This window comes from Megalops cyprinoides, chromosome 4, assembly GCF_013368585.1.
Source record: "Megalops cyprinoides isolate fMegCyp1 chromosome 4, fMegCyp1.pri, whole genome shotgun sequence".
NCBI classification, from domain to species: Eukaryota; Metazoa; Chordata; class Actinopteri; order Elopiformes; family Megalopidae; genus Megalops; species Megalops cyprinoides.
Genome location: NC_050586.1, coordinates 25,839,089 through 25,859,352, shown reverse-complemented (window position 1 = coordinate 25,859,352; position 20,264 = coordinate 25,839,089). Strand labels below are relative to the sequence as shown.

General features: G+C 44.2%; 2 protein-coding genes across 4 annotated transcripts in view; both read left to right on the top strand.

Moving 5' to 3' along the window:
* The first annotated feature begins 8,966 nt into the window (after positions 1-8,966).
* LOC118776194 (C2 calcium-dependent domain-containing protein 4C) lies at positions 8,967-10,273 on the top strand. The gene has a single exon (XM_036526307.1). The coding sequence runs from the start codon at positions 9,038-9,040 to the stop codon at positions 10,271-10,273; it is 1,236 nt and encodes a 411-aa protein (XP_036382200.1). The 5' UTR covers positions 8,967-9,037.
* Positions 10,274-11,513: 1,240 nt separating this feature from the next.
* Positions 11,514-20,264, top strand: part of vps13a (vacuolar protein sorting 13 homolog A) — a 46,681-nt gene continuing 37,930 nt past the window's right edge. For all 3 annotated transcript variants that reach the window (XM_036527686.1, XM_036527685.1, XM_036527688.1), the window contains exons 1-4: positions 11,514-11,677; positions 18,888-18,931; positions 19,216-19,258; positions 19,921-20,016. In XM_036527686.1, the coding sequence (XP_036383579.1) occupies positions 11,578-11,677; positions 18,888-18,931; positions 19,216-19,258; positions 19,921-20,016 (283 nt within the window). In that variant the 5' untranslated portion in view covers positions 11,514-11,577. The remainder of the gene's footprint in view (positions 11,678-18,887; positions 18,932-19,215; positions 19,259-19,920; positions 20,017-20,264) is intronic.

Genomic DNA, 20,264 nt, shown 5'->3' with positions numbered 1-20,264 from the left:
GTGCTCACACACGCACATACCTACACACCAACACACTTAAATGCACTTGCACAAACAGATATACATGAACGTACTCAAACATGTGCATACATGCACACTCTCATACACATGCTCATACACACAGAAACACACTCAAACACATGCACACACAATCACACTCATTCAAACACATGCACACACACACACACACACGCAAAACAAGTACAGTCAACGTGTACCAGTACTATTTAAGTCAGCTGGCATTACTTAAGACCAGCAGATCCTAACATTTCTGTTTCATATAAAATTATGATTCACAGAACGGACTGATCAAAGTCAGACTCAGTGAAAACATCGGATCACGGAGGGTAATTGGTAGATTATTACGCTTCTTATTAGTTCCTAATTAGAACCATTTAATTATGCGGCACTTGGATGCATAATAACTCAGAGCTCATAATGAAAGAGCCCTTCAATGTAATGCAGTGTTAGATGAGGGAATTTCCAGGGACTGGCCCATAGCTGTGGAATCACAATCATTCCCATCAATTACTGTTTTAACACTGTTTATCAGAGGAAGAAAACCTAATGCAAAAGAGGAGAGGTCTTTCAGAAAACACAGCACTCATGTAATGAGAAGTCAGTGCTTTGTTAATTAGTCAGTTGCATTGGTTCCAGAGACATTACTTCTCCCAGAGGAAAGGCTAAGCACCTACGCATATATGTATTGCAGAGCCATGTAACTGCAGACAGCACATACAGCGTATTGTGCATGTTCCCTGCATTCTGGTAGGATGAAGTGGGGAAAGGTAAAGGGAAGGGTCAGTTAATTACATACAGGTAAGTGATGTTGTGCATCCTCTGAGGAGATTATTGCTGCTAAAACACCTCAAAACAGGCACATTCATGGTGTAAGGAAGTCAGGCTCCTATGAACCTGAGGGAGTAAAGAACAGGTAAATGTGGGGGTTGGTTGGTATATGAGGCAGAGACTCTAGAGGTTGAGTTGAGTCTTTTTAAGACACACGTGCAGCAGAGGATTGGGGGATATTAGAGGCCTGGCAGACCCTCAGGGCCAGATTCCTATGTTGCCTCACACTTCATTATGTACATACACATATATTACATACATAAACACTCCTGATTGGGTCATTTATTATCCGATCAGGAGTGAGAATTGACCAATAAGACAACATATGTCACAGAAGTCCAATCAGGAATAGTCCAACTGCTTTCAGTGTGATAATACTGTTGTCTGCCCCATGCAGAGTGGGTTGATAGATCATTATTCCACCAGATCATGTCTTAAATCTTTACTTACTTATAAATACTCTGTGGAATGGATTCAGTCACCTGTCCTTAACATTGTTTCTCATGTAAATGCAATTATCACATTTGGTCAACACAGACATGGCTCTGTGAGTTCAAATTTGATTCATAAATTGTGTTCGTATTGAGAAAATGTGATAATTGTATACATTTGTTCAAAGTTAAGAACCACAGCCTGTGTCTCCTATACAGAAGTCATAAAATGACAACAGTTTTTAAATTTTCATATCGGTCAACTTTGTAATATTCAGTATATGTTTTGCAAATGATCACATATACAACACAGAAATTTGTGCCTTAAAGATATTTCTGTCTCCCTCCAAAAAAGAAGTAAAAATATCTGACAGTAAGTCGTGTTTATATTACGGACACAGTGAATATAGACTACCATTTCTCACAAAAGTATTTTTTTAAAATAAGCTCGTAAGAAGTTGGACCTGTGATAGGTAGAGACAAAGAAGTTTTTCTGCAGAAATCTTTTAAATATGAATGATATGTGTGAATGTGATAATGAATAGATTATGAGGTCGCGAGATCGCCGGAGCATCCTGCCGAACCCGCAAAACATAATAGCGCTGTCGTTTGCTCCGCAGTCGCGGGTGATAGCAGAATCAGACATGAGACATTAATCATAATTACACAGGCTCCGATAGGTCCTGGGTAGCAAATTCTACAGGCTTTCTAATGACCAACAAGAGCATGCAGTCATAATGAGGCACTTCATTCATTAATTTCCTCGTTACCAGAAGGTCTCCCGTAACAGGCTTAATGCAAAAAAGTTAGTATAATATTGTATTCTATGGCCCGGGCAATAAATTTATCCCTGATTGGTAATATCGTTGGAGAAATTACTTTAATTGCTTAAAACACATAATTGCATTGATAGATTCATAGTTTAATTCGCTAGGCTTGGTGTGAGAATGAGCACGCGCACGACACAGCCACGCTCTTCTGTGTCATCTTCAGCAAATGAAAAAAAAGCACATTAGAGAAAATTATAGCATAACTTTGTTCACACACCAGCCGTCAAATGTATTTTAATACTGCTTTTACTTTGCTTGAAAACAACAAGAAAAGACCATAATTTCTTCCGCAGAGGCACATCCCGTAATTCACACTATTCCAGGATAAGCACACAGCACAAAATTGGATTCACTTCACCTGGACATGATTTATAACAACACTAATGCAAATTAAAAGTATTTCAAGATATTTAGCTTTTGACCCCAAACCTTTGCCAAGAAGGGCTGACCTTTGGGACAGACTTCTCAAGGATTCCAAAGTGTAGCACACTTTAATCTATTAAGCATTAACTTTTTGGTGCATCAGTGTTCCGATGATAATTGAGCTCCATGAGATCCATTTCGCTTGCCAAACATCAGAGCAAGATATAGGGAACTTCAAACGAGGCCTCTATATTTAAATTGGGTCCGGTTCTGTTTACTGTATATTTAAATCACTTGTATCTCTGTGTGTCAGATGCTACCCCCAATTCGTACGCAGACCATGACCCTGTTGTTTATTCCCGTACTGCGGTTTTTGAATCCACAAGCATACTATGCTTGTGGATTCAAACAACTTCTACTCTGCTGTAGAACTGTTTTGTCAAAGGTGTTGTCGTGTCGCGTTGTATGTGGTGCTGTGTGCAAATGACTGTCTCTTTTGGCTACTGATTTTATTGTGATTGTTATGTTTATTGTTGTGTTTGTAAACTATACAATTTTGTAAACGTTTAGCTTCCAAAAACGAGTAAACGTGTAGTACCATGACAAATCTACTCCGACAACCCTGTTTTGAAACGTCTTTATCATGTGGATATCAAGAGCTTCTCTCCTCTTTTTCTGCCTTTTCTAAAACGACGTCCAGAACGAAGCTGACAACAGGATTCGTCCCTCCTGTTTTAAACTCTTTTTAAAAGTCGTGATTAATTGATGCCACACCGATAGGTTTCAAAGGGATTCTTGAAGGAAAAGGTCCTCTGGGAAAGTGAACACATTCGTAACACCACGACTCCCCGCCGGTGACACTCATATCACACAGCAACCTCGGGCGCTTCGGGTACCTTTGGAGCTGTGACCTCAAAAACCCAATAACGGGCATTGGAGACTGCTCCGGGCATGAGCGGATATCGCTGGACTCACGGCTGTCTTTACGACGCGTCTAAAATATAACAACGGTGTCACCAGGGTGACACGTTGATCGCCAAGCCGAGTAATGATTAATCGCCAGCGGCCGTTAACGAGTACAGTTCCCAGCTGCTGACGTTCCGTAATGGCTGGCACTTTCATTTCCCGGGGATTGTTGGCAAGTGTCTCCCACTCATCGGATCATCGTCCTGGGCGCGACACGACAATAAAAAGCCCATTGGAGGTGCATTAGGCGGAGTGGACAGCAAGAAGCTGTCAGGTGATAGCGCTAAATTGGAGGTCACCTGCGGAATTTGGGAGAGCGCAATAACTCTCGCTCGAGGTGAGACAGACGAAGGCTATTCCTCGTCGCGGCGGCCTACTGATTCACGGGCCCCGAGGTGAAGCTCAGCGTGCTTCCAGCTAATTTGAATTGTTTCAGGTTGTCCTTTTAGAAGGACCTCTTACGCAGCTAATTTTCTCCTTAATCTACTCGCCCTTGTTAATGGCATACATTATTATTACGGCGCGTAGGAGCTTTATTGCGTGGCGCCCTCTCTTTTCTCGTTTCCTTTTACCTTAAAAAAGATTTTCTTGCACCTGCGGAAATCGGAGTATCGCAGGATTCAGGGATCAGGATCTAAAGGTTTATGCCTAATATGTGTCATGTGCTGTTTTTAGATGCACACATGAATGAGAACTCATCTGTCACTTTTCATATAGGCCCGGAGCCAGAGTTTACCAGTGTTACTGTCAAAGGGCCAAAAATGCTTCCAAAAATCTATGCACAATTCATTACGTTGAGAACTGTAAAATGTTGTATTATCCCCCCATGTGTTAGTTCGTATGGGAATCCATTGATGGTATGGCAATTTGAAGGGGAGATAATGGAATGGCTGTTTTGCCTCGTCACAGGACAAATAGCATGTTTACATCCCACCATTATTCCGCTTTTTAATGGATGTGTTTATCTTTCTTTATACTCACTTCAGGGTCTGCATATGAAATTTGTGGATGAAGTTCACCCCCAGTCTGGGCTGTGACTAATTTATACACAGTTGTTTGCTTTGTAGTGCCTCCAGTGGCAAAATGTTACTGCCAAAGCTGCTCAGTCAGTCCTTTGCTTCCTGAATTTGATCCCTTTGGTCTCTGGGGCCTCAGCTCTGTAGTTCCCAAAGGGTCATGGGCAATGTTAATGGGTTGTTAATTTGTCACTGGTCTGAATTTGCCATTTTAAAATGACCTGACCTCTAAGGGAGCACTATGTCAGGAATAGATATGCGCAATGAAGACATTATACCCATCACTCTGCTAATTTTTAGAGAACTGCATTCATTTCCTGTAATGTTCTCTGTGACAGTAAAGGTTTGGCTGTGTGAGGCCACTGACCTGTGACACATGCAAATCAAATTGCACCATACAGATTAAGTGCAAATGATTTTCCCTGGGAAAAGGCGAATGCTACAACTTTCTCTGTGAGTTACAGATGCCTGGAACTGAAAGTATGGTGGATGCCATCTTCACTAGACTCCACACTCTGGAGGGCCTCTGCACATGACAGCAGATCTCAGATCAGCTACCCCACCCTTTCCTGTCTGAAACTTCTGACCGTCCTTTTGACATTAGAAAGAAGCAGAAACAAAAAAATCTCACTTATCTTGGAGGGAAAAACATGTACGGACGCCGTGCCCCAAGAAGAAGAAGAGAGAGAGTTTATATTTTACAGTGGCTTAAATGTGAGAAAATACAATTAAAAATGGTGCATATTTAAGATAGTCTGATTAAAGAGTCTCCTTCCTGAATGCGATGCCAGCGTTTAGATGCCAGTAGGTGCTCCACTCATCCTAATTATAGTGCTTTCGCTGCGGCTCCCAGGGAATTTCAGGATCAATTGATGTCAATGGCGGTGGCTCAGTTCTGGCATATCCAACATTAATAATGTGCCGCTGAGTCTGACTGCAAGCTTCTCGCTTTCCCACTCCAAAGGGAATGGCCAAAGGCAAAGGGATCGGGTGGCAGTGCCAGTGGCGATGAAACATAGTGCTTGGATGGCTGCTAGCTCATTGCTACTGCATCAGAGCAGCTGTGGTCACTTAAGACAAATGTGCATAATGACCGGCATTATTTAAGCCCTGCACCTGACCTTACCTCAGAACAGGTAGAAAAGGGAAGCCAATATTTGTCTGTCGGGGGCCTGGCATGGCATCTGTTGATGAGGGAAGGTAGGCATTTTCCACAGTATAAATAGCATGCAGATATCAATGCCAGTAATCACACAAGGTACTGTTAGTGTTATATAGACAGAGGGAGCCAGCAGGCACATTCAGCTCTGTGTGCCAGATATGGGGTCATTCCCTCAGAAACACAGGCATTACCACGGTCACAGACTGTTTAACCTGAATCTGTCTCACTTTCCCTCAGTTCCCATTCTTTACTTTTAGTTTGCACCTGAAGACTCGGAAGAGCAGGCCTGTGACCAGCAGGACCATATGGTAGTGTGCAGTGGGCTGGTACCAGCACACCACACCATCCTGTGGCTTCAGTCAGGACCGTGTCACTGTCTTGCTCTTACGCCGACTCCCTGACGTTCATCCCCATTATAGAAAGATCTTGGTTATTATAGGAATAATAAGGTCTATCTTAACTCCTGAGAAAAGCTACTTGACCCCAGCTTTGATCCATATTCATAAGGTATGTGCTATCAATGCAGCGGGCTAATGGTCATGACTTTCCTCAGGATTCCATAATTACTGTTGTTTTTTTAATTAGACTGGTCATTCAAAGAAAACAAAGACAGTGTGTGTGCTCATCTGTGTGAAAGTACATGTGTGTGTGCGCCTTTGTATTTACACATGTATGCGTGTGCACGTATGTGTGTGTGCACATGTGTGCGTGTGTGTATGCGACTATATGTGTGTGCGAGTTAAAAGCAGAACCGCAGAAACCCGCTCAGTCTTTGTGCTCTCTGCACTCTGTGCTCAGTAGCGCCACCTCTGGCCACTCTGACACCTGCACTATGAGGTGAGGAGGCTGAGCACGGCTCAGGATGTGTGTGCAGTCCTGAGTGTAGCAGCTGGATAGGGCCACACATCCTGATCACCCTCCTCAGCCATATTCTTAGTGTGTGAGTTAGATTACTCATTTTGACAGATCAATGCCCTCTTTCCAAGGATATACTGCTAGAAAACTGCGAGCTTTGTGTTTTGTCTACATATTTCAACATAAACTGTGTGTTGAACTATACTTTAAAATCTTCAGTGGCAATGAAAACAGAATTCATTGACTTTTATTGCAACTGATATTATTATTGTATTATTATTGCCAAATACTATGTAACCGTGACCCCAAATGATGCGTTCAGTCTCTGGTGTAAATTGTAAAAATAAATAAATAAATAAGTAAAACTCGTATTTCCCTGTGAGTTCATATTTTGTCTGCAAGTGCCCTCTAGTGGCAAATTGAAAAACATCCGTGACCAAAGGATGTGCAGCAGGTACACAGCATTAAAGGGATAAAAAGGCATTCTGTTTAAAATATTTAGACACTGAAGCATGGAAATAAGAATGGCTGACCATTCAATGCTATTATTCTTTGAATGATCAGCAACTCTTGTCACATCAGTGCTGTGCACCTGTGAAAGGTAAATAATCTTTACCACTAGGTGTCAGCTCACAGGTTCAGTGTATACAGGTTAGATTAGATTCTTTCATGGGAGAATTGTAAACAGGCAGCAGAAACATGAGGGAAGAGCCAATGTGTCAGACAACATGGCCACTGTTTCCTCAGTGAATCACACTTTCCTGGCATGGCATGTGTGTGTGAAAAAGATGTATTGATGGCAGATGCTGAAATCCACTGAAAGAAGGTCAGTGGCCATGCTGAACATGGTGAAGATGCTGTAATCCCTTTTCCTCAGACACCTTTAGAGCCCTCAGTGTAAAACATGCTGGTGGAGATCACAAGAAGGCATTCTCTCATGCACCACAGCAAGGAAATTCATGACCCCAAAAGCACATTGATGTTGGAGTGACTAACATGAAATCTCTTAACAAACTGACAGCAGTTAGGTGAAGGATTTTTGTAATGCTTGAAAGAAATTGAAGGATGCATACCATATGATTCAGCCGCAGCATATTTATTGTCCTTCAACAGTCTTCCCATCCCTACATAAAGCGACACTGCAACTTCCTGATTGCGGCATTATCCCAGTTGCCTGTTCTGCAAAGACATGACTACGGTGGCATAGGACAATATGTAAACTGTGCCAGTAATGTAGTCAGCTAAGCAGACACTAAAAGGCAAAACATTAGGTATAGCAACTGCATCTCACAAGCTCTTTCAAGTATGTACCCGTTTTTAAATGCCCATTGTTGCTGCATTAGAAAGAATGGGCTCTCCAGAGTGACCCTGAAAGAGGGGGGTGTGATGTCATAAAAGTCTCTCTCTCTGAACCTGCCAGCATGCAGAAATCCCTCTGAAGCCTTTGAAAGGAGAGGAAAAGAGCCACCTACATGTTTATTTTTAGAAAAGGATGTTGAAAGCCGAGCGTGTGTTTTAATGGCTGCCCTGCAGCCTGCACGGTCCTCAGACACATTCCACAGCTCTCTAATGAGGAAAAATACTTTTTAAAATATGCAAGGAGAGGAGTCCTCATAGCCTACAGCCAAGACCACTTCCTTTCTCCATGCGTGATGTCACTGCATACCTGCATACCTGGCTCTCTGCACGCCTGCTGGGGCACCTGAAATCACTGAAAAGCAGGATTCATTATTTATGAGAAAATAAAACGTCTCCTGTAAATTTTTCCAAACAGAAAATCCACACTGAGCCACATCTCACCTCCTGTCCTTCTCACCCCCTGCTGGGGCTGTGGGCTGGAACGGGACCTCATTTCCTGATTGGTTGCAGGGGGCCAGAACAGCATGACGTGTGGACCATGACAGCCCTTAAAAACATGCCTCTGTCTGGTTGTCACTCACTCCAGACTGCATCGCCCACTAGGTCTGACCTGCTACCCATCATATCCAGCACGCAAGATAATCTGACAGGTAGGAAACATTTGTTCAATATCATGGAATTGTTGGTTCAGGGTGTCCTGCATGCACTGAGTATGACTTCTGAGCTGTTTAATAACTCTGTGTACAGTAGAGATCATTCAGTGTGACCAGTTAAATCTTGTTAAAAAAGTCTGTATTGGAAGAGATGCATTGTATTGTTCTGTAGCACATAGGGTTATGTGTGCATACTAATACCTGGGATTAAGCAGGAACAATATCACTGTGCCTGATTTAGGGTTAAAAAGCAAGGCATTGGCTAATAGATTTCATTTCATTTCATTAATTCATTTGGCAGATATCTGTTATGAGAGGGATTAGGACAGAGCTTGTGTAAATGGCAGAAATCACCAATGCTTTAAATGCCACTGACAACAGAAGAATTCTAATATTTTCTTTTTATTGATTTTTTTATTATGTGTTTTTTGCCTTCATGATTACAGTCTTTGGAGAATGCATCTGTAAAACTCAGTGTAGAATATGAACACCCTTTCCTTTCCATTATCTAGCTGCCTGGGTTTTATGAATTGGAGAGATACTCTAAGACAGGATGTGGTTCATGGGGAAGATTCGCGAGAGTGTGGAGAACTTTCCGTTTGAGGTGGGCAGAACCCTGGGGATGAAGGAGGAGCTGTCGGCGAAGGCCCACCTCTCCAGTAAGCTGCACAGCAACATCCTGACGCCTGACAAAATCCCCGACTTCTGCATCCCCCCGAGGCTATCCCCCGGGCCACCATCAAGGGTAGAGAGCACCTCTGCCAAAAGCAGACTCCAGTCCATCACCTCCGGAATCCAGGCAGGGACCCCAAGACCCATCAACACGGCCCCGCCCCCTCGCCACATCATCCAGATCGAGAATGTGGACCGAATTGGCAAGGCCAATGGGAAGGGCAAGGCGGGGATTGGGGTTGGGTCACCACACTCGCTGGCTCACTCCCGGGCGTGGTCACTGCATCACATGGCTGGCCTGTATGAAAGCCCCAATACGCGCCGCAAAGAGTCCCTGTTTCTGTCTGAGTTCACAGGCCACTCACTGGAGAGGACGGCCTACAGGCCCCCCGGCCGGCCCCTGGCCGTCTCCCCCTGCAAGGCACTGTCCGAGCAGGGCAGCACGGAGAGCGACACCCTCTCCTCCAACGACTCCTCCCCCCACGGCTCCCCCGTGCTCACCCGCTCACTGTCCAGCTCCGCCCTGCTTAAATTATTCGGACAGGACAGTCCTGTGGGACACTTGTCAAGGTCATCCTCGAAGCAGTCCCTTGGCGGGGACAGCTGTGGGTCCCTGGAGGAGCACGGCTTGTCTGGCTCCTCCATGAGCCCTGGAGAAGTGGCCCCCGTGCCCCTGTGTGGCTCCCTGGCCCCGCCTGTCCTGTTCCCCCTGGACCTGCTGCACTGCCAGGAGCGTCTGCAGAGGGAGCACGTGCTGCCGCTGCAGGGCCGCGGCCGCGTCCGTCTGTCCGCCGAGCGTGACCGCACGGGCACCACCATGCGCATCCGAGTGGTATCTGTGGAGGATCTGCACGACGGCGCCCCTGAAGGCCGGCTGGTGCACTGCTGCGTGTGCCTGTACCTCACCCCGGGCAAGCGGCAGAGGCAGAACAGCGCCACCATCAGGAACTGCCGGAACCCCATCTTCAACGAGGACTTCTTCTTCACTGATCTCAGCGACGAATGCCTCCGCAGCTTGGCCCTGCGGCTCAAGGTCCTGGACAAAGCCTCTAGTCTAAAACGAGACGCAGTCCTGGGCACCACCTCCAAGCCCCTCTCTCAGCTTCTGCCTCTCTAGAGGCCTGGGGCAGGGCATGCCCCCACGTTTGGTCTCCAGAGGGTGCTGTTATTTGCCTATATTGGACAAATTTCATTTGACTGTGTCCAAAATCAGAATTTGTCCAAATCAGAATTTAATTCATCATTAAGAATAATATTCAGCTCTGTAACAGCATAGTATAGAGAGTTCTTAGTTGTTTTTTTTTACCCACATTGTTCATAAATGATTGTACTCTAGGGCTGTTTCATTCTCGAGCAAGCTGTTATCTGTAAAATAAATGTGTGTAAATCGGTTAAGGACTTCTAAGCAAGTAAATAAATGATAATTAATAAGTTAGAGATAATATGAAACAAAGAATAAGTGTTGTAGGTTAAAATGAGACGCAAATTAATGGTGATTGTGCCTGAGCAATCCTGTGTTTCGTTTCATAAAGCACTTAAAAAATAACTGATAATTGAAATTATAAAAAATATAAAATATTTAAAATTACAATATAAAAATATAAAAATTAAATAATTGAAAATAACTTTTCACTGCAAAGCTGAGGTGACTGTACACAAACAATAAAGAAGACAATTTCTTCACGATAATGTGCGCATGCTTTCATCATGAACGCACTTCAATGTGTTTGTGTGAATGTTATGCTTTGGACATACAAGTAGATTCGATCATTGCATGGAGATCTTGTATTCTGTTCAAGTGCAATCAATGCATGTTCTGTTCCTCTAAATAAATAAGTACGTAAAGAAACAGTCATTCTATTGCTCTTCTTGTGCAGCTTTACAAAGTTCATAAGCTCAAAAAGTTTGCAAGTTCAGCCTGACACATTGCGTCACGTCTGCAAATCGCTAGCCCAACAGTTAGCTAGGTAGCTTTACAAAATGGAACCTCAGTAACTGTTAATCTTGTTGAAGCTTTGAATTTTAAATATTAGAAACCCAGAAATAGTTTCTTAAGTCGTTTAGCTAATCAAACAAAAACATTCTTTCTAAATTAAAAAATCTAAAGAAGTAACAGACAACTAACGGTAATTGGACGTGAGAGAAATTGCCGACTCTGATTCAGTTTAGGTGCTTTTCCCCCAAATTGTTAAAACCACAAGTAGGATTAGGTCAGAAGATTCTGGATCAGTAGGCCTACATGCGGCTGGGAGAGACTACCATAGAGTGATCTACGCGGAGTGTAGCTATCTATGGTATGAGAAGCGCGCGTGAGACCTCCTCCTTGGTTCCGGCGTGTTTATTTCAGGAAACGGGACGGCAGTCACTGACTGTGAGTCTGGACTGTCAACATGGTGAACTGGGAGTGAAGGAAACAGCAATATGGTGTTCGAGTCGCTGGTTGTAGACGTCCTGAACAGGTTCTTGGGGGACTACGTCGTGAACCTGGACAGCTCGCAGCTCAAGCTTGGAATATGGGGAGGTAATTGTTCGAGAAAAGTCGGCGGCGGTGTAAAATTGCCATTGAATGTCCAGTAACCAGCTTCGCAGCTGTCAGTGTCAGCTAGCAGCTGAGCTAGCTAGCCGAGTCGCTAGCTCCAACAGGAACGCAACCGTCGGAGACAGCCACACACACTGCTATTGTGGGGTACATGACCACTACATTGAATGCGTTAGCATTCAGTTTGAGAGTCGTCCAATCCAAGAGTCGTCCAATCTCTGACATACAGGCTAGCTAGTTGCACTTAGCTGATACCGAAACTGCAAGTGCCACTGCTGGCAATAACTCTGCTGTGCGTGCTCTCCCCTGTTTTCCTGGCAAGAAGCACCGGGAAGCGAAGCAGTCTAGATTGTTTACATTTGTATCATTCCTGCTAACTGACAAACGTTACTTCGATTATGACATTTTAGTCAAAACGGTATTCTACTGAGATAAGTTGCCAGATTTACACAAAAATTAAGTTAACCACCTGAAGACGGACGCGCTTCTGACAGAGCAGTCGTTAGTTACAGACGTTTAAAGGACGCAGGAGAGTGCTGAGTGTCCGTGGCGTGACGAGCCAGCCTATTGCCGTCAAACCCCTTACCTTGTTCAGGACTTCATAGCCAGCCAGATACTAATTTTCCATGCAAAGTCCCCATGATCGCTCATTCTCAGTGTCTCTCGTTGTTTTAGCTAGCTGCATGTCTTTCCTAAGCATAGCTGAGAGGTGTCGGGGAGGAGTGAGATTACCTTTCTAGCAACACGCCTGTCAGCCTCCACCCTGTAGCTGACGTTGTAATTAAAACCGCTCTTGTTCGATAGTAGTAAGATAGCTAGCGGACTAATGTTGGTTTCCTTTTGTTTCCCGACTTGCCAGTAAGTTGGTTATAATGCATAAAACGTCGCTAGCTAGATGCATAACTAAACACATTGAAAGCTAATGTCTGACCCATGCAAGAACAGCAACGGTGACAAGAACAGATTTTGTGTACTCGTCATAAACAAATATTGCGCTGTACTTTGCAGCTGTAAGCACATAAGATGCGAGGGTAAAATACGACCAAACAGGCAACTGGAGTCACACGCGCAGCGGCAAATGAGGTTTGTGGCTGTGAATTGAGCGCAAATACTGGTGGTTAGCATCTGACAACCACATCATGGCCTGCTGATCAACTGATCAACCTACTGCCTGTAGGTTTACCTCAGGGATCTGTTACTTGTGTGGTATTCGTCCTTCCTGATTTGGATAGTTTCTCATGTAAACAACATATTAATTGAAAAGCCTAGCGGTGTTAGATGGAGTTTGGGCGAGTCCCTGGTACTGTTGTGACAGACTGGCGTCATGCTTGGGGAGGCTACTGTCCATACAGGGGGAAAATGTGGCTCCAGTTCACTCGGTTGTCGTTGCCGGCGTCTCTACAAATGCTGTACTGTGCGCGAATGCTAAGACTACCTGCTGTCAGTTGTTCCTGTTGGCTTAGTTACTGCTCCTACGGAGAGTGACTTTCTAGACCACCATGGCAAGTACATTTCTGTCAATACGTATCACACCAGCGGCAAGAACACAGGTGTACAGCAGCCAGTAACACAGTTAACATAAGCACAAGCCAGAACAATTAAACATAAGCAGATTATGGTGAACCTTTTCAACATAATACTAAATTTAAATTATTCACAAGGGTGAATGTCTGGATCATGCTGTTGTGATGTAGAGCCTCACTGGCTTATGTTACAGTGTTCATGTGCTAAATGACGATCTATATGAGCAGCACTAGCCTCTATCACAGTGTTCACATGGTGCTAAATGATGATCTACAAGAGCAGTGCTAACCTCTGCCAGTGTTCACATGGTGCTAAATAATGATCTATAAGAGCAGTGCTAACCTCTGCCAGTGTTCACATGGTGCTAAATAATGACCTATAAGAGCAGCGCTAACCTCTGCCAGTGTTCACATGGTGCTAAATAATGATCTATCAGAGCAGCACTAGCCTCTATCACAGTGTTCACATGGTGCTAAATAATGATCTATAAGAGCAGCACTACCTTCTGTCAGTGTTCACATGGTGCTAAATAATGATCTATAAGAGCAGCACTACCTTCTGTCAGTGTTCACATGGTGCTAAATAATGGTCCATAGGACTGACTTTACCTTGCACCATACTCATCGACTCCTAATTACAGCCAGTGATCTGACAGAGATGTGTTGCATGAAATTTCACTCTGGAGTAGGAATGGTGTGGTACTGAGTGCTAGGCAGGAGTTAAGTCAAGGCTCAGGGAGCTAAGGTGAAGACTGAAGTTTTAGGAGCTGCTGGAGGATGCTGATGCAGATTCTGTGTGACTGCAGGTCTTTTAACGATATGACTGTAATGACAGAAGGGAGTGAAATAGAAAGTATCATTGATAGCCAGCCATTCTGCCTGTCTGACTACCTTGTGGTTCTGCTTTCTCAGTGTGTGTTGTTGTACAGTTTGTGTTTTCAGGGTGGGAGGGTACTTTCAGGTCAAAAGGAGTCAGGAGAAGCTGAGATGGCAGCTGCAGAACTCCACTCTTGTGTTAGCACTTAGGGGGCACGTAATAAGCAGGTGTGTGTTCTGGAGCCTGGCCAGACAGTGTTTATAAGAGAGGTGTGACCCAGGTCCTGGAATACCTGAGATACTTAGATACTGGAATTACCCAGTCTATTGGAGTCCAGAGAGCTTAGAGCCCAGAACAATGTGCCACTGCCTCGAAGCTTGGCTCCTCCTTGAGCAGACCAGGCCTTTTGAGGGCTGGTACCTGTGTAATAACAGTGAAGAATGTGTCACTTGCCTGGCATATGTTACTGTTGAGTGATGAAAGCAGGGTTTTGTTGTTGTTTTTTTTTTTTGGATGAACGCTGTGCAGATGCTAAGCAGATTCATAAATCTTTAAATCATCTGTATGGCTTATCCTATGCAGTGCACCCACCATCCCCATGTTGTACGGATCAGTTAATCTGCCAATGTGGGCCTAAAGGGGGAAGAATTTCTTATGAACAGTGTTTGGTGTGAAGAGGCTGGGCTTAAGTAGGCTCCTTGTGGTGGGTGTGCCCGCTGTGTCTCTGGGCGGGGTTGAGAGAGACGGGCCCTGCACAGACACAGAACAAAGTGTGCAGGTGAACAGCTCAGTGTCGCCCGAAGGGTTTTCCACCCCTGCACTTCCGTGCAGCTGTGGGGTGCTGTCAGGCCCTCTCCCCTTTTGATATAAGGACAATACTTGCTCTCTCTCTCCGCCTTATCAGTGTTCTCTGAGTGGATCAGAGTCTACAGCACCGCTCCCACCTTTCCCATGCAGTCAGCTGAGGAGGGGACGAGTGACCAGTCATCAGGAATCGGGTTTAAGCAGAAGCTATATCGGCAGCACGTGTCTGATGCTTTTTGAGGGAAGCGATTTTAGGGCTGTTTGCATAGTTGTTGGGTGAGTTTGCCTGAGCAGTGGGCGTCGCAGTGAGAGACCTTGGATCTCATTCACGAAAACGTTCTTAGAATTTTTTTTCTTGGGGAGAAGTGCATGTGAAAAATTCAAGTAAGATTCACAAAACGTGCGTAAGCACCAAATTTTGCTCTTGTCCTCAATCATCTGATGATAAATCTCATCTGTTCTTAAATTAGATGCTCATGCAAGTTATCTCTGATTAGCATAAGTAAAAGCCCCAACAATCCCAAAACATTCTGACTTCTGAGTTGTGGGTATAGCCAATGTTGCCTAAAAGGAAAAAAGTAAGATACTTTTCTCTGATTTAGAGACGTAAACAATTCTGACAGAGTTGGATGCAAATATATATATATATATATATATATATATATATATATATATATATATATATATATATATATATATATATATATATTTGGTAGCATGAGCACTGGAGTGTCCGTGATATCGGTGAATCATCGGTCTAAAAAAGCAGGACCCTGAAAGGACTCCAACATCTAAATCAATTATAGATGAAAAGTTTGTCCTTATCTTGACAAACAATGAAATTTGTATCTGACACATAGAAAGTGTGTAGAGAGAGACTTTACAGATGTATGCCGGGGATAAAAATATGCACGGCTACGTGGAATTCATGCTTTTATTCTAGATGCCTAGTTAATGTCATACAATCTGAATCATAACCCTGTTCTGTGGACTGACTGGGGCAAAGGGTCCGCTCGTTGCTGTTGAATTTCCTGTCGTGGCCATGTTACGGAGGACACAGCAGGCCAGCGTCGTCTTGCACAACGTCTCTGTTGTGTACAAAAGCGTGCCATCTGCTGTGCTCAAACACATTCGCCACACACACCGAACGTTCCATCACCTAGCGACTGCATATGTGTGGTTTTATTTAACCTCCCGTGGTGTCTGCCAGCAGCCTCATCAACTAGGGTTTCAGCTGTACGTAAATACTGTACGTATTACAGAGAATAGCTCTGATGAAGGTCGATTGACCAAAACGTTTGCAGATGTGGACATGGACACTTTACCTGCATTTACCTTATTTCTGTTGGTGGTATATTTAGTCCCAGATAACGGTGTGCAGTTTTTTTTTGTTTTGCATCACAGATTGTTTCCCTAAATTGATATGCAGAGTAGGCGCAGACCTGAACTTTACACAGATTCACAATTATAATTTGGCAAGTTAATTACAGTGTAATTCTACAAATTACATTATTTTGTAAAACTTGTGGTTTATTTCAAATTGAATCACGTTTTTAGGTGCAGTATTTCAATAGCAAATGGTCACTTAGTCCACTGATTCTCATTCCTGCTCCTGGGGCCCCCCTGCTCTGCCCATCTGTCCCTGTTCTACCTACCTGACTGAACTCATCAGTGGCACTTTTGATTCGCTGAGCACACCTGATCAAGATCATGTTTGTAGATGGAAGATATGTAGGACGGGGGGGGGCGGGGGGCTCCAGGAGTAGGATTGAGAAACACTGATTTAGTCCACATATAAATTTGACACTTGTACTGTGTCTTGTACACTTTTATCAAAATGCCAAAAAATGTCCTGCATGTGCGTGATGGATTCCAAAATGTTCGCCATTTTGCTCATATGTACGCTTATACACACAAAAACGTGCACATGCATGAATAGCAAATCTGGCCCAGAGTTTCCCAGCTCTGGTGTTGGGGGTACACAGTGTGCTGGATGTCCTTCCACATCAGCTCTCCCTTAATGAGTTTTGATCAAGCTTTTAATTGAACACAGTCTAATCATCAGGTGACATCTCTACATTTAATCTGCTGTAATTCAGTTGTTGGATGTTCATTAAGCTTAATTAAGACAATTTGGGATAGATGTCTTCACTGAGATATATTAGTTGTACAATTACTTGTTCATGGAGCATCTGATTGTTCATAATCAGGAATTTATTACCTGTATGAAGGGTTCAAATGGAGAGATATTACAGAACAGATATTTCCTTGTATCAGTCTGTTAGAAGGAGCATGCTTCCAGCAATCTGTAACTGCAGCAAAGACCAAACAGCAGATTTGTATTTGCACTGTAGGGCTCAGTCAGTCCTTCTTAAAATCAGCTGGGATTAGTACCAGTTTTAAGGGTTCAGGGCCAAGGCTGGGCCTGTGAACCTGCGATATGTGGCTGTATAGCTGAAGATGTGGAGAAGGTTGAGAGGGGGCTGTGTCTGCGGGGATCACTTACTGAACTTTCTGCAGCTCGGAGCCAGCCAGAGGGATTAATGATTTATTCGCACGGAGTCGGTTTGTTTTCTCCTTTCTCATGCTGGCGTTGACAGCTGAGGCAGATTACAGGCGCAGTCTTTTCCCAGCATGCTGTGCTGCGTTCGCCATGTCGACCTCGTGTGCACCGTGGCGTGTCTGTACCTGCTTTCACCAAGGTAGCACAATGGCCTCCTGCTTGTGGAGGCAGAAGAGGCTGAAGTCAGCGAGGACAGCAGAGTGGCCTCTCTCCGGCTTCATACGCTCTCGCATGAGGCGGTTTCCATGGCACCCCTGAAGACGTCAGTGGGTATTAATAAAGCAGGAGGAGTCAGAAAAGCAAATGTTCTCATCATTGTAATTTCTTACCTTCGTCATAGCTGTCTACAGTACTCTGTAGTTTATCTCTCTTCCTTTGATTTTGTGGCCTCTGCACGCAAGATGGCAGTTAGCGCGGAATGCAATGTAAGACACAGCCTTTCCAGCACTTTCCCCTTCCCGTTTGACCTTTTCCCACCCCCTGGCCCTCTGAAAGGTTGCCGTTTCCTTTTGATTCCTTTAAAGATGACATCATAGCCACGATGCAGTAGGTCACTGAAGGTCACAGCCACCTGGGGTGCTGTTATGACGTAGGATGTCCTGCCAGTTCTTGGCACATCGCGACGGGGGGTGGGGTTGGTTGAACCACACGCTGCTGTTGATGGAGGGACAGATCACTGTGGCTGCACAGCGATCAGGAAATAAAACCAAATAAATCAAGCTGATGATTAAATAGGAGGCAGCGTGTCTAATGCACTGTCTGCCATTGCTTTATCCTCAAAGGGAGGATCAGTGTTGAGAGTCTGCCTCTTAGACTGAGGGCCGGAACCAGACCTGTGGGCAGGAGGGTGCAGGACATGGAAAGAGAAAAATAAAAGGGCTGGAATTAAACACTGAAGTTATTCCCACTGCTGTTGAACACCAGAGAACAGCTGCATGGTAGTGCTCTAAACAAATATACTGCATTTCCTAATCCTAAACAGTCTAATTAAGCACCATGTGACATTTAACCTGCCGCTGACACTGGCACAATAGTATGCTCACTTCATCCCTTTCAGGCCTTCAGGAGAGCCTCAAATTGTAAAACTATTTTAGAACATATGTTTTGTTTGGATATTTAGCCCATTCAGTAGTGTTGCCCTTCTCTGTACTTTTTATTCTTTGTCCTTCTTATAGTGCAGTGCCCAGAATTGGACACAATGCTGACAAAGGCATTATATATTATGACTATTAACTCATTGGAATTGTACTGAGTATGTTTCTGCTTCTCTGCTGTGTGTGGAGCGGGGAAACTGCTCTATATCCATAATTGGAATGGCAGGTCACAGGGTTGGGTGGGCATGCCCCATACCTACTGTATACAGCATGTAAAGTAACACATACACACATACCTATACAGACATACACCTATGTGTGTATATTCCTAATATACCTTTTCATACAATATATGTAGGTCTTATATACACGTTTTTTTTTTTTTTTACAGGTGATGCAGTACTAAAAAATCTTGAAATAAAGGAAAATGCATTGGTAAGTTTTTCATCTTCCTATTTTTGTCAAGGATTTTTTGGGAGGGTGGTATCTGTCGAACAGTAAAGTAAGAATAAGCACACTGGTCAGTGTACAGCCCTTCTAACTCTCCCCTTGGGAAAGGAATGAACAGGCTGAAACTGTGCATACTGTACTCTGTGTGTAAGGGCCTCCACACTGACTCCTTAAGGCGGTAGATGCCTCCAGCCTGCTCCTTCAGCTGTTCCGCTTCACTTGCTGGGTGCTGGGGTGACCTGGAGCTTTTGATTTTTCTTCCTCTGCAGAGTCAGTTGGATATTCCTTTTAAAGTTCGAGCAGGACACATAGGTAAGTGGTGGTTCTGTGTTTGAGTCTGGTGCGCAATATTCTAATGTGTAGTTTCACCAGGATATTTCTGTCCATATGGTACTAGTCTACATTGTAAAGTACTGTTTTCAGTGTGGCAGGTCTCTCAGATCATGTTCATTGATGTGCGTGATAATGCATTGCTTATTGTGTTGAGAGTATTGAGGTGAATGGAGAAGTATACAGGGAGTCTGCAGCTCATGCCTTTAGACTGGATCAATATCTTGTAGAGCAGTAAAACATGGCTTGCAATACTATCAGTTTGCTGTTCCTTCTAACCACAGATAAAGTGCAGAGCTAACAACATTAAGTTCAATATGAGAAACATTCCTCTTTAGTCCTGTTCTGAGCTGTGTTGTGCTTTAGTCCTGTTCTGAGCTCTCTGTGCTGTGGTGTGTAGCTTTAGTCCTGTTCTAAGATGATCCTTCACTCCTATGCTGTGGTGTATATCTTTAGCCCTGCTCTAAGATCACTCTACTCTCTGCACTGTGGTGTGTAGTTTCTGGAAGGGAGGGGCAGTGTTTACCTCAGGCGTATCCTGTGTTCAGTTACAGCGCTTTATATCACATTCCAGCTGTAATTAAGTTCTCTGTGAGTCTTTGCTGGTGGGGACTGGTTTGGACTGGCTCGGACTGTTTTTCCAGGACGGCTGGAGCTGAAGATTCCCTGGAAGAACCTGTATACGCAGTCTGTGGAGGCTACGCTGGATGGAGTCTACCTGCTTATCGTCCCCACTGCCAGTGAGAGCCACTGTCATACAATCACGAAATCTGACCCGGAAGTGTTCACACAGACACTGCTAGACAACTTACTACCACTGAGAGATATTCGTAATTCAGTGTCAAAACCCTGAACTCTGAGCTGAAGAGTTAACACAGTCCCTGCTACATATACAAGTACCTCACTGCCAGCAAAAGGAATGTGAGAGGTAACCAACAGTACACCTTCCAATAATGGGGTCCAAACCTAAAAAGCTTCACTGCCAAAC

Bases quoted from the DNA above. Each gene is read 5' to 3' on its own strand.
- LOC118776194 (XM_036526307.1), top strand. From the start codon at position 9,038: ATGTGGTTCATGGGGAAGATTCGCGAGAGTGTGGAGAACTTTCCGTTT.